The following is a 15,385-nucleotide window of genomic DNA, read 5'->3' on the forward strand; positions in this document are numbered from 1 at the left end:
ACTGAGCCTGCCCAACCTTACCTGGTTGTATGCTCCCCGTCGCCCGACCAGTGCGGGGAGGTGGAATAACCCGCACTGGGCTGTGTATGCGAACCGGGGACACCATGCGTAAGGCTGGTGCCATGTATGCCGGCCCGAGGAGACGCACTGATGGCCAGATGCGTTGGGCCGGCTTCATGACATCCGGCTCAATACTCAATCTAGCCCTGCCAGTGCGGGGAGGTGGAATAACCCGCACCGGGCTATGCACACGTACAGGAGACACTGTGCGCTCTACCGCATAACACGGTGTCTGCCCGTACTCTCGCTCTCCACGGTAAGCTCGGGGAGTTGGCGCAGGTCTCCTACCTGACTTCGCCACACTCCCTTGTAGCCCCCCCCCACAAGACATTTTTGGGCTTGACTCACAGGTTTCCAGCCTCGCTTCCGTGCTGCCTCCTCATACCACCGCCTCTCGGCTTTAGCTGCCTCCAGCTCTTCACGAGGGCGGCGATATTCTCCTGGCTGTGCCCATGGACCTTTTCCGTCCAATATTTCCTCCCATGTCCATGAATCCTGCGATCGCTGTTGCTTTCTCCCACGCCGCTTGGTCCTTGGTTGGTGGGTGATTCTGTTACGGCTGTCTACTGCCTCCTCCTCGGATGAGGAGGAGGAGTAAGGGTCGGACCAAAATGCAGCGTTGAATGTAGACATAATGAATTTATTAAATGAAAGACGAAACACGAAGAACACTTGAATTGATTACAAAATAACAAACGACGTAGACTGACCTGAACAAGAACTTTTTTTGTATTATCCCCCTCCCCCAAAAAACAATGTTTTCACTAAAAACTTTGTGTGGCCTGTTGCCGACTCCTACTCTACAATGGCAAGAAAAGGTATGTGAAGCCTTTTGAGTTTTGCATAAATTGGTCTTAAAATTAGATTTGATCTTCATCTAAGTCACAACAACAGACAAACACAGTCTGCTTAAACTAAAAACACAGAAATTATTGTATTTTTCTTGTCTATATTGAATACATAATTTAAACATTCACAGTGTAGGTGTTACGGCTGTCTACTGCCTCCTCCTCGGAGGAGGAGTAAGGGTCGGACCAAAATGCAGCGTTGAATGTAGACATAATGAATTTATTAAATGAAAGACGAAACACGAAGAACACTTGAATTGATTACAAAATAACAAACGACGTAGACTGACCTGAACAAGAACTTACATAAACACGAAGAACGCATGAAACAGGAACAGACTACCTAAAACGAACGAACAAACGAAACAGTCCCGTGTGGTGCAAACAGACACAGGAACAATCACCCACAAACAAACAGTGAGAACAGCCTACCTTAATATGGTTCTCAATCAGAGGAAACGTCAAACACCTGCCTCTAATTGAGAACCATACCAGGCAACACATTAAACCCAACATAGAAACACAATACATAGAATGCCCACCCCAACTCACGCCCTGATCAACTAAACACATACAAAAACAAGGAAAACAGGTCAGGAACGTGACAGTAGGTTGGGAAAAGTATGTGAACCCCTAGTCTAATGACTTCTCCAAAAGCTAATTGGAGTCAGTAGTCAGCTGACCTGGAGTCCAATCAATGAGACCAGATTGGAGATGTTGGTTAGAGCTGCCTTGCCCCAGAAAAACACTCACAAAATTTGAGTTTGTTATTCACAAGAAGCATTGCCTGATGTGAACCATGCCTCGAACTAAAGAGATCTCAGAAGACATAAGATTAAGAATTGTTGACTTGCATAAAGCTGGAAAGGGTTACAAAAGTATCTCTAAAAGCCTTGATGTTCATCAGTCCACTGTAAAACAAATTGTCTATAAATGGAGAAAGTTCAGCACTGTTGCTACTCTCCCTAGGAGTGGCCGTCCTGCAAAGATGACTAGAAGAGCACAGTGCAGAATGCTCAATGAGGTTAAGAAGAATCCTAGGGTGTCAGCTAAAGACGTACAGAAATCTCTGGAACATGCTAACATCTCTGTTGACGAGTCTACAATACGTAAAACACTAAACAAGAATGTTCATGGGAGGACACCACGGGAAGAAGCCACTGCTGTCCAAAAAAACATTGCTGCACGTCTGAAGTTTGCAAAAGTACACCTGGATGTTCCACAGTGCTACTGGAAAAATATTCTGTGGACAGATTAAACTACAGTTGAGTTATTTGGAAGGAACACACAACACTATGTGGAGAAGAAAAGCACAGCACACCAACATCAAAACCTCATCCCTACTGTAAAGTATGGTGGATTGAGCTTCATGGTTTGGATCTGCTTTACTGCATCAGGGCCTGGACAGCTTGCTATCATCGATGGGAATATGAATTCCCAAGATTATCAAGACATTTTGCAGGAGAACGTAAGGCTATCTGTCCACCAATTGAAGCGCAACAGAAGTTGGGTGGTGCAACAGGGCAACGACCCAAAACACAGAAGTAAATCAATAACAAAATGGCTTCACCAGAAGACAATACACCTTCTGGAGTGGCCCAGTCAGAGTCCTGACCTCAACCTGATTGAGATGCTGTGGCATTACCTCAAGAGAGCGGTTCACACCAGACATCCCAAGAATATTGCTGAACTGAAACAGTTTTTTAAAGAGGAATGGTCCAAAATTCCTCCTGACCTTAGTGCAGGTCTGATCCACAACTACAGAAAACGTTTGGTTGAGGTTATTGCTGCCAAAGGAGGATCAACCAGTTATTAAATCCAAGGGTTCACATACTTTTCCCACCCTGCACTGTGAATGTTTACACTGTGTGTTCAATAAAGACAGGAAAACGTATCATTGTTTGTGTGTTACTAGTTTAAGCAGACTGTGTTTGTCTGTTTTCCCAGTCCACTTTCTGTAAGTGGTGGTATAGTCACAGAGAGATAAGGGAGCAATCCTCGCAATGATTTGACCATTATGCTCCTTCCATTTAAAAATGAACACAGAACTCCCTCGATGATGATGATGATAATGTCAGCCACTGCTGCCGCTCTACCTCTTCTGAGTCACCATGGTAACCCTCTAGCAACTGTTCCTAAGGGAGTGTGTTTTTCTCCCCAGCATCAAGGCCTCTCTGTCACCTGCTAAGGCTCAGACCCAGACAGCAGACAAACCTGATGGTGAGTCTCTGCAGTTCAGAGTTCAAATGACAGGTTCTGGTAATTATAACAATAATCCAAGCCTTTTATTTATTAGTTAGATGCATTATAACATGTTATAAGCTTTGAAATATGTATTATAGCACATACTATAAGCATAGTAATACATTGTAACACGTGCTATAATCATTCATACATTTCCCATGATTCTTTATAAGATAAGGAGTCTCCCTGTTGAATGTGTTGTATTAATACATTTCTCTGGGTTCTTCAGCCTCTAAGACTCCAGCTCCAGTCAAGGCTGGTCCTCTGGTACGTCCTCCGTGGGTGACCGACCCAGGGTTCGCTGACCGTTACGCCCCAGACAAGACCAGTACGGTTCTGACCCAGCACAGACAGCCGGCCCAGCCTACGCCCATGCAGAATCGCTCCTCTATCCTACAGGCAGCTCAGCAGGCACCCGAGGACAGCGGAAGGACCCCTCTGTGTGGAGCCTGCAACAAGATCATTAGGTGGGAACCCTAGGACTGTACTGCCCCTGTCTGTTAGATGAATAACGGAAAGGCCTTTATTTACTACCGCCCCCTGTCTGTTAGATTAATAACTGCAAGGCCTTTATTTACTACCGCCCCCTGTCTTTTAGATTAATAACTGCAAGGCCTTTAATTACTACCGCCCCCTGTCTGTTAGATTAATAACTGCATGGCCTTTATTTACTACTGCCCCCTGTCTGTTAGATTAATAACTGCAATGCCTTTAATTACTACCGCCCCCTGTCTGTTAGATTAATAACTGCATGGCCTTTATTTACTACTGCCCCCTGTCTGTTAGATTAATAACTGCAAGGCCTTTATTTACTACTGCCCCCTGTCTGTTATATTAATAACTGCATGGTCTTTATTTACTACTGCCCCCTGTCTGTTAGATTAATAACTGCATGGTCTTTATTTACTACTGCCCCCTGTCTGTTAGATTAATAACTGCAAGGCCTTTATTTACTACTGCTCACTGTCTGTTAGATTAATAACTGTATGGCCTTTATTTACTACTGCCCCCTGTCTGTTAGATTAATAACTGCAATGCCTTTAATTACTACCGCCCCCTGTCTGTTAGATTAATAACTGCATAGCCTTTATTTACTACTGCCCCCTGTCTGTTAGATTAATAACTGCATGGTCTTTATTTACTACTGCCCCCTGTCTGTTAGATTAATAACTGCATGGTCTTTATTTACTACTGCCCCCTGTCTGTTAGATTAATAACTGCATGGTCTTTATTTACTACTGCCCCCTGTCTGTTAGATTAATAACTGCATGGTCTTTATTTACTACTGCCCCCTGTCTGTTAGATTAATAACTGCATGGTCTTTATTTACTACTGCCCCCTGTCTGTTAGATTAATAACTGCAAGGCCTTTATTTACTACTGCCCCCTGTCTGTTAGATTAATAACTGCAAGGCCTTTATTTACTACTGCTCACTGTCTGTTAGATTAATAACTGCATGGTCTTTATTTACTACTGCCCCCTGTCTGTTAGATTAATAACTGCAAGGCCTTTATTTACTACTGCCCCCTGTCTGTTAGATTAATAACTGCAAGGCCTTTATTTACTACTGCCCCCTGTCTGTTATATTAATAACTGCATGGCCTTTATTTACCACTGCCCCCTGTCTGTTAGATTAATAACTGTATTGGTCTTTATTTACTACTGCCCCTTGTCTGTTAGATTAATAACTGTATTGGTCTTTATTTACTACTGCCCCTTGTCTGTTAGATTAATAACTGCATGGTCTTTATTTACCACTGCCCCCTGTCTGTTAGATTAATAACTGCATGGTCTTTATTTACTACTGCCCCCTGTCTGTTAGATTAATAACTGTATTGGTCTTTATTTACTACTGCCCCCTGTCTGTTAGATTAATAACTGCATGGCCTTTATTTACTACTGCCCCCTGTCTGTTAGATTAATAACTGCATGGTCTTTATTTACTACTGCCCCCTGTCTGTTAGATTAATAACTGCATGGTCTTTATTTACTACTGCCCCCTGTCTGTTAGATTAATAACTGCATGGTCTTTATTTACTACTGCCCCCTGTCTGTTAGATTAATAACTACATGGTCTTTATTTACTACTGCCCCCTGTCTGTTAGATTAATAACTGCATGGTCTTTATTTACTACTGCCCCCTGTCTGTTAGATTAATAACTGCATGGTCTTTATTTACTACTGCCCCCTGTCTGTTAGATTAATAACTGCAAGGCCTTTATTTACTACTGCCTCTGTCTGTTAGATTAATAACTGCATGGTCTTTATTTACTACTGCCCCCTGTCTGTTAGATTAATAACTGCATGGTCTTTATTTACTACTGCCCCCTGTCTGTTAGATTAATAACTGCATGGTCTTTATTTACTACTGCCCCCTGTCTGTTAGATTAATAACTGCATGGTCTTTATTTACTACTGCCCCCTGTCTGTTAGATTAATAACTGCATGGTCTTTATTTACTACTGCCCCCTGTCTGTTAGATTAATAACTGCATGGTCTTTATTTACTACTGCCCACTGTCTGTTAGATTAATAACTGCAAGGTCTTTATTTACTACTGCCCCCTGTCTGTTAGATTAATAACTGCATAGTCTTTATTTACTACTGCCCCCTGTCTGTTAGATTAATAACTGCATGGTCTTTATTTACTACTGCCCCCTGTCTGTTAGATTAATAACTGCAAGGCCTTTATTTACTACTGCCCCCTGTCTGTTAGATTAATAACTGCACGGCCTTTATTTACTACTGCTCACTGTCTGTTAGATTAATAACTGCAAGGCCTTTATTTACTACTGCCCCCTGTCTGTTAGATTAATAACTGCATGGTCTTTATTTACTACTGCCCCCTGTCTGTTAGATTAATAACTGCATGGTCTTTATTTACTACTGCCCCCTGTCTGTTAGATTAATAACTGCATGGTCTTTATTTACTACTGCCCACTGTCTGTTAGATTAATAACTGCAAGGTCTTTATTTACTACTGCCCCCTGTCTGTTAGATTAATAACTGCATAGTCTTTATTTACTACTGCCCCCTGTCTGTTAGATTAATAACTGCATGGTCTTTATTTACTACTGCCCCCTGTCTGTTAGATTAATAACTGCAAGGCCTTTATTTACTACTGCCCCCTGTCTGTTAGATTAATAACTGCAAGGCCTTTATATACCACTGCCCCCTGTCTGTTAGATTAATAACTGCATGGTCTTTATTTACTACTGCCCCCTGTCTGTTAGATTAATAACTGCAAGGTCTTTATTTACTACTGCCCCCTGTCTGTTAGATTAATAACTGCATGGTCTTTATTTACTACTGCCCCCTGTCTGTTAGATTAATAACTGCACGGCCTTTATTTACTACTGCTCACTGTCTGTTAGATTAATAACTGCAAGGCCTTTATTTACTACTGCCCCCTGTCTGTTAGATTAATAACTGCATAGTCTTTATTTACTACTGCCCCCTGTCTGTTAGATTAATAACTGCATGGTCTTTATTTACTACTGCCCCCTGTCTGTTAGATTAATAACTGCATAGTGTTTATTTACTACTGCCCCCTGTCTGTTAGATTAATAACTGCATAGTCTTTATTTACTACTGCCTCCTGTCTGTTAGATTAATAACTGCAAGGCCTTTATTTACTACTGCCCCCTGTCTGTTAGATTAATAACTGCAAGGCCTTTATTTACTACTGCCCCCTGTCTGTTAGATTAATAACTGCAAGGCCTTTATTTACTACTACCCCCTGTCTGTTAGATTAATAACTGCAAGGCCTTTATTTACTACTGCCCCCTGTCTGTTAGATTAATAACTGCAAGGCCTTTATTTACTACTGCCCCCTGTCTGTTAGATTAATAAACAATAGAGCCAGCCAAGCCTGAAATATCACCCAATTATTTATATATTGCAAAAAAAAATTGTGGCAAAATTCTGAATGAAAAAATAGCCCCATATCGGGTCAATACAACACCTGCTGTTCCTTACATCAGTCCTTTATGAAAATGTAGTGTACTATAGAGAGGATAAAAAAAGTAGAGAGGATAAACTCCATAGACTATCATTTCATAATAGACTGGATTTATTTCATTGAACTGCTCACCATGTTACCTGACCAGGGAATACTCTTGGTCTTTATATAACTTCATCATTATCCTTTTAGAAAAGAACTGTTCTCTCTTGAACTGGAACGACCTGACACTGTTAGATTAGGAACCATCTGACAGTTAAGTGGAGACATACAGTAAGTCGACGATAGGATCACTATTTTCCATTTAAAAGAGAGCTGTGTCTTAACAGGCACAGTAGAAACTTCTGTTACTCCCAGCTGGGCTTAACTTGTGTGTGTGTGTATATGTGTATATATATATATATATAGGGGCCGGTACCTGGTGGCGCTGGGTAAGTCCTGGCACCCAGAAGAGTTCCAGTGTTCCCAGTGTAAGGTGTTGTTGGATGAGGGAGGATTCTTTGAGGAGAGGGGCTCAGTCTTCTGCACCAAGTGTTATGATAACCGATACGCTCCCAACTGTGCCAAATGCAAGAAGATTATCATAGGGGTAAGATCTCTGTCTTTCTACCATCATCCATGATAATACAGTTTTTTTGTTTTTTTTTATGTCATCTTTATTTCAAATCAAATACAATTTTATTTGTCACATGCGCTGAATACAACAGGTGTAGACCTCACAGTGAAATGCTGAATACAACAGGTGTAGACCTCACAGTGAAATGCTGAATACAACAGGTGTAGGTAGACCTTACAGTGAAATGCTGAATACAACAGGTGTAGTAGACCTTACAGTGAAATGCTGAATACAACAGGTGTAGACCTCACAGTGAAATGCTGAATACAACAGGTGTAGACCTCACAGTGAAATGCTGAATACAACAGGTGTAGACCTCACAGTGAAATGCTGAATACAACAGGTGTAGGTAGACCTTACAGTGAAATGCTGAATACAACAGGTGTAGACCTCACAGTGAAATGCTGAATACAACAGGTGTAGACCTTACAGTGAAATGCTGAATACAACAGGTGTAGACCTTACAGTGAAATGCTGAATACAACAGGTGTAGTAGACCTCACAGTGAAATGCTGAATACAACAGGTGTAGTAGACCTCACAGTGAAATGCTGAATACAACAGGTGTAGACCTTACAGTGAAATGCTGAATACAACAGGTGTAGACCTTACAGTGAAATGCTGAATACAACAGGTGTAGTAGACCTTACAGTGAAATGCTGAATACAACAGGTGTAGTAGACCTTACAGTGAAATGCTGAATACAACAGGTGTAGTAGACCTTACAGTGAAATGCTGAATCCAACAGGTGTAGTAGACCTTACAGTGAAATGCTGAATACAACAGGTGTAGTAGACCTCACAGTGAAATGCTGAATACAACAGGTGTAGTAGACCTTACAGTGAAATGCTGAATACAACAGGTGTAGTAGACCTCACAGTGAAATGCTGAATACAACAGGTGTAGTAGACCTTACCGTGAAATGCTGAATACAACAGGTGTAGTAGACCTTACAGTGAAATGCTGAATACAACAGGTGTAGTAGACCTTACAGTGAAATGCTGAATACAACAGGTGTAGTAGACCTCACAGTGAAATGCTGAATACAACAGGTGTAGTAGACCTCACAGTGAAATGCTGAATACAACAGGTGTAGTAGACCTCACAGTGAAATGCTGAATACAACAGGTGTAGTAGACCTTACAGTGAAATGCTGAATACAACAGGTGTAGTAGACCTTACCGTGAAATGCTGAATACAACAGGTGTAGTAGACCTTACAGTGAAATGCTGAATACAACAGGTGTAGTAGACCTCACAGTGAAATGCTGAATACAACAGGTGTAGTAGACCTTACCGTGAAATGCTGAATACAACAGGTGTAGTAGACCTTACAGTGAAATGCTGAATACAACAGGTGTAGTAGACCTTACCGTGAAATGCTGAATACAACAGGTGTAGTAGACCTTACAGTGAAATGCTGAATACAACAGGTGTAGTAGACCTTACAGTGAAATGCTGAATACAACAGGTGTAGTAGACCTCACAGTGAAATGCTGAATACAACAGGTGTAGTAGACCTTACCGTGAAATGCTGAATCCAACAGGTGTAGTAGACCTTACAGTGAAATGCTGAATACAACAGGTGTAGTAGACCTCACAGTGAAATGCTGAATACAACAGGTGTAGTAGACCTCACAGTGAAATGCTGAATACAACAGGTGTAATAGACCTCACAGTGAAATGCTGAATACAACAGGTGTAGTAGACCTCACAGTGAAATGCTGAATACAACAGGTGTAGTAGACCTTACAGTGAAATGCTGAATACAACAGGTGTAGTAGACCTTACAGTGAAATGCTGAATACAACAGGTGTAGTAGACCTTACAGTGAAATGCTTATTTACAAACCCTGAACCAACAATGCAGTTTTAAGAAAAATAAGAGTTAAGAAAATATTTACAAAATAAACTAAAGTACAAAAAAAAGTCACACAAAATAACAATAACGAGGCTATATACAGGGGGTACCGGTACGGAGTCAATGTGGAGGCTATATACAGGGGGTACCGGTACAGAGTCAATGTGGAGGCTATATACAGGGGGTACCGGTACGGAGTCAATGTGGAGGCTATATACAGGGGGTACCGTTACAGAGTCAATGTGGAGGCTATATACAGGGGGTACCGGTACGGAGTCAATGTGGAGGCTATATATAGGGGGTACCGGTACGGAGTCAATGTGGAGGCTATATACAGGGGGTACCGGTACAGAGTCAATGTGGAGGCTATATACAGGGGGTACCGGTACAGAGTCAATGTGGAGGCTATATATAGGGGGTACCGGTACGGAGTCAATGTGGAGGCTATATATAGGGGGTACCGGTACGGAGTCAATGTGGAGGCTATATACAGGGGGTACCGGTACAGAGTCAATGTGGAGGCTATATACAGGGGGTACCGGTACAGAGTCAATGTGGAGGCTATATACAGGGTATTACGGTACAGAGTCAATGTGGAGGCTATATACAGGGGGTACCGGTACAGAGTCAATGTGGAGGCTATATACAGGGGGTACCGGTACGGAGTCAATGTGGAGGCTATATACAGGGGGTACCGGTACAGAGTCAATGTGGAGGCTATATACAGGGGGTACCAGTACAGAGTCAATGTGGAGGCTATATACAGGGGGTACCGGTACGGAGTCAATGTGGAGGCTATATACAGGGGGTACCGGTACAGAGTCAATGTGGAGGCTATATACAGGGGGTACCAGTACAGAGTCAATGTGGAGGCTATATACAGGGGGTACCGGTACAGAGTCAATGTGGAGGCTATATACAGGGGGTACTGGTACAGAGTCAATGTGGAGGCTATATACAGGGGACACCGGTACAGAGTCAATGTGGAGGCTATATACAGGGGGTACTGGTACGGAGTCAATGTGGAGGCTATATATAGGGGGTACCGGTACGGAGTCAATGTGGAGGCTATATATAGGGGGTACCGGTACGGAGTCAATGTGGAGGCTATATACAGGGGGTACCGGTACAGAGTCAATGTGGAGGCTATATACAGGGGGTACCGGTACGGAGTTAATGTGGAGGCTATATACAGGGGACACCGGTACAGAGTCAATGTGGAGGCTATATACAGGGGACACCGGTACAGAGTCAATGTGGAGGCTATATACAGGGGACACCGGTACAGAGTCAATGTGGAGGCTATATATAGGGGGTACCGGTACGGAGTCAATGTGGAGGCTATATACAGGGGGTACCGGTACGGAGTCAATGTGGAGGCTATATATAGGGGGTACCGGTACGGAGTCAATGTGCTGGTTAGTGTAGGTTATTGAGGTAATGTGTACATGTTGGTAGGGGTAAAGTGACTATGCATAGATAATAAACAGCAAGTAGCAGCACTGTACAAAACAAGGGAGGGGGGGGGGCAGTGTAAATAGTCTGGTGGCCATTTTGATTAACTGTTCAGCAGTCTTATGGCTTGGGGGTAGAAGATGTTAAGGAACCTTTTGGGACCTAGACTTGGCGCTCCGGTACCGCTTGACATAGAGAGTACAGTCTCTCTTGGTAAATAGTGTGGTCTACAGCTTATCATGAGGTACTCTACCTCTGGCGAGCAATACCTTGAGACTTCTTATAATATTAGATTTCGCGGACCAGCTGTTATTGACAAATAGACCATCAACCCATGTCTTACCGACGGTTAGCTCTTCTGTCTTGCCGATGCACGGAAAACCCAGCCAAGTCAATTAAGAACAAATTCGTATTTACAAATAATGGCCAACCAACAGCCAAGAGTTCCTGTGGGGACGGGGGCTGAGATAAAAAAAATATATAAAAAAAATAGGACAAACACTCCAAGACGAGAGGAATGTGGACCACAAGCTAGTTTTAGCAGGAAACAATGTACCTGTAAGCTGAGACCTGACCCCCTTTCCTTCCTCTGTGTAGGATATCATGCATGCTCTGAAGATGACCTACCATGTGCAGTGTTTCATGTGTGCTGCCTGTAAGAGCCCCATCAGGAACCAGGCCTTCTATATGGAGGAGGGAGAACCTTACTGTGAGAAAGGTGAGGCTTAGACTGTTGAGGTTTGAACTTTTCAAATCAAAACAGAGGGAAAACTGTTGTCAGGTTAGAGAAGTATTGAGTTAAACGACATGTACTACAGCCTTAGGTGTGGACGGATTGTCTCAGTGCTTCTCTCGCTCTGCTTCTGTAAATGATGACGTCATATGGGAGCATCTACTTAGCTGACTTTTATGTTGTGTGTTTGTCTATTGGTTTATAAACTCAGCAAAAAAAAAGAAAACGTCCCTTTTTTCAGGACCCTGTCTTTCAAAGATGATTCGTAAAAAATCCATACATTTCACAGATCTTCATTGTAAAGGGTTTAAACACTGTTTCCCATGTTTGTTCAATGAACCATAAACAATTAATGAACATGCACCTGTGGAACGGTCGTTAAGACACAAACAGCTTACAGACGGTAGGCAATTAAGGTCACAGTTATGAAAACTTAGGACACTAAAGAGGCCTTTCTACTGACTCTGAAAAATACCAACAGAAAGATGCCCAGGGTCTCTGCTCATCTGCGTGAACGTGCCTTAGGCATGCTGCAAGGGGGCATGAGGACTGCAGATGTGGCCAGGGCAATGAATTGCAATGTCCGTACTGTGAGACGTCTAAGACAGCGCTACAGGGAGACAGGACGGACAGCTGATCGTCCTCGCAGTGGCAAACCACGTGTAACAACACCTGCACAGGATCGGTACATCCGAACATCACACCTGCGGAACAGGTACAGGATGGCAACAACAACTGCCCGAGTTACACCAGGAACACACAATCCCTCCATCAGTGCTCAGACTGTCCGCAATAGGTTGAGAGAGGCTAGACTGAGGGCTTGTAGTACTCAGAGTGAGAGGTCCTCACCTGACATCACCGGCAACAACGTCGCCTATGGGAACAAACCCACCGTCGCTGGACCAGACAGGACTGGCAAAAAGTGCTCTTCCCTGACGAGTCGCGGTTTTGTCTCACCAGGGGTGATGGTCGGATTCACATTTATCGTAGAAGGAATGAGCGTTACACCGAGGCCTGTACTCTGGAGCGGGATTGATTTGGAGGTGGAGGGTCCGTCATGGTCTGGGGCGGTGTGTCACAGCATCATCGGACTGAGCTTGTTGTCATTGCAGGCAATCTCAACGCTGTGTGTTACAGGGAAGACATCCTCCTCCCTCATGTGGTACCCTTCCTGCAGGCTCATCCTGACATGACCCTCCAGCATGACAATGCCACCAGCCATACTGCTCGTTCTGTTTATGTCTCAGTTTTTGAATCTTGTTATCCTTTCACGAGTATCAACCCCGTATCCGGGATCACCCCCCACCCCCCCCACACTGATTAGCATCGCTAGCATAGCTTCACAAGTAAATAGTAGCATCTAAATATCATTAAATCACAAGTCCAAGACACCAGATGAAAGATACAGATCTTGTGAATAAACCCATCATTTCTGTTTTTTAAAATGTTTTACAGGGAAGACACAATATGTAAATCTATTAGCTAACCACGTTAGCAAAATACACCATCTTTCTTTGTCCACCATTTTCTCTCTCCACCACTAGCTATCACCAATTCGGCTAAACTAAGATATTGATAGCAACAAACCAAGAAAAAAACTCATCAGATGACAGTCTGATAACATATTTATGGTATAGGATAGGTGTTGTTAGAAAAAAGTGCATATTTCAGGTAGAAATCACAGTTTACAATTGCACCGACCATCACAAATCGACTAGAATTACTAGATAGAGCAACGTGTATGACCAATTTACTCATCATAAAACATTTCATAAAAATAGACAAAGCATAGCAATGGAAAGACACAGTTCTTGTGATTTCAGACCATATTTCAGATTTTCTAAGCGTTTTTCAGCGAAAACACAATAAATCGATAAGTTAGCATACCACATGTACAAACGTTAGTAGAGCATGAATTCAAGGCAAAGGGAGCTATAACGTTATCATCGCCAAAATATATTAATTTTTTCACTAACCTTCTCAGAATTCTTCCGATGACACTCCTGTAACATCATTTTACAACATACATATACAGTTTGTTCGAAAAGGTGCATATTTAGCCATACAAAACCGTGGTTACACAATAAAAATACTAGGAAATCAAGCCTCAATATGTCTGACGTCATCTATCAGAGTGATCTAGTTTAATTGAAAGCTAATCATATACTTGACTAAAAAATACAGGGTTGACAGGAATCGAAAGACAAATTAGTTCTTAATGCAACCGCTGACTTACATTTTTAAAATTATCCTTACTTTTCAATACAGGGTTCGCCAAGTGACGCGATACCAAACAAAATGGCGAAATATGCGTTTAAAATATTTCGACAGAACAACGATTTATCATATTAAATATTGCTTACTTTGAGCTGTTCTTCCATCAGATTCTTGGGCAATGTATTCTTTCTTGGGTTTAATCTTCTTTTGGTCGAAAGATGTCCTTTGTCCGTCTAAATGCCCGCTAACGTTCGACCGGGACCCCGAAATGTGCCCGGTGCTTCACATAGAAATGCATCAAAATCGCACTAAACGGATATAAATTGCTATAAAACGGTTTAAATTAACTACCTTATGATGTTTCTAAGTCCTATATCGAATTAAATTACAGACGGATACATTTTACGTTGATAACCGAGCCTTTGAAAATGGCATCCGGAGGTGTCTTCCTGCGTAAAGGCGAGCGTCGAAAGGGGGGCTACCCTCACTCCTTGGTCCTTTATAACCTCTGAGAGCTACGCAGAAGGCCCATTCCACTTCTCATTGGTTACTGACATCCAGGGGAAGGCGGGTGCAGTTCGTGTCGTTCCATAGGATAGACACAGACTTTTAAAACTGATCTGAAATCAGAGCTTCGCTCTCAGACCTTTCACTGTCTGTCATGGATTTCGCTGTAGAAAGAGTTCTGGGTCACCCACAGACATCATTCCAACTTTGTATGAAACTAGAAAGTGTTTTCTATCCAATAGAATTAATAATATGCATATTGTACGAGCAAGAATTGAGTACTAGGCAGTTTAATTTGGAGACGACAAAATGCTAATTCGGAACAGCACCCCCTGTAGTCGCAAGAAGTTATGTTCATACAAATATTTAGCTGAAAATAAATGCAGTTGACAGTGAGAGGACGTTTCTTTTTTTTGCTGAGTTTATAAATGGAGCTTCTGCTTTCTCTATTGTGTTGCTGTGATTGGTTTCATGGGTCATAACACATCTCTCACACACACACACATACACACTCTCTCTCTCTCTCTCTCTCTCTCTCTCTCTCTCACACACACACACACACACACACACACACACACACACACACACACACACACACACACACACACACACACACTCTCTCTCTCTCTCTCTCTCTCTCTCTCTCTCTCTCTCTCTCTCTCTCTCTCTCTCTCTCTCTCTCTCTCTCACAGACACACACTCTCTCTCTCTCTCTCTCTCTCTCTCTCTCTCTCACAGACACACACTCTCTCTCTCTCTCTCTCTCTCTCTCTCTCACAGACACACACTCTCTCTCTCTCTCTCTCTCTCTCTCTCTCTCTCTCTCTCTCTCTCTCTCTCTCTCTCTCTCTCTCTCTCTCTCTCTCACACACACAGACACACTCTCT

The 15,385-nt window shown here is 42.7% G+C and overlaps 1 protein-coding gene across 1 annotated transcript in view; it reads left to right on the top strand.

The window, feature by feature from the left end:
- Window positions 1-15,385, top strand: part of LOC120062203 (PDZ and LIM domain protein 7-like) — a 74,513-nt gene that overhangs the window by 42,428 nt on the left and 16,700 nt on the right. Inside the window, exons 4-7 of the mRNA XM_039012004.1 lie at window positions 3,070-3,128; window positions 3,382-3,619; window positions 7,521-7,701; window positions 11,639-11,759. Coding sequence (XP_038867932.1) covers window positions 3,070-3,128; window positions 3,382-3,619; window positions 7,521-7,701; window positions 11,639-11,759 — 599 coding nt within the window. The remainder of the gene's footprint in view (window positions 1-3,069; window positions 3,129-3,381; window positions 3,620-7,520; window positions 7,702-11,638; window positions 11,760-15,385) is intronic.

Source organism: Salvelinus namaycush, chromosome 17, assembly GCF_016432855.1.
Source record: "Salvelinus namaycush isolate Seneca chromosome 17, SaNama_1.0, whole genome shotgun sequence".
Taxonomy (NCBI): Eukaryota; Metazoa; Chordata; class Actinopteri; order Salmoniformes; family Salmonidae; genus Salvelinus; species Salvelinus namaycush.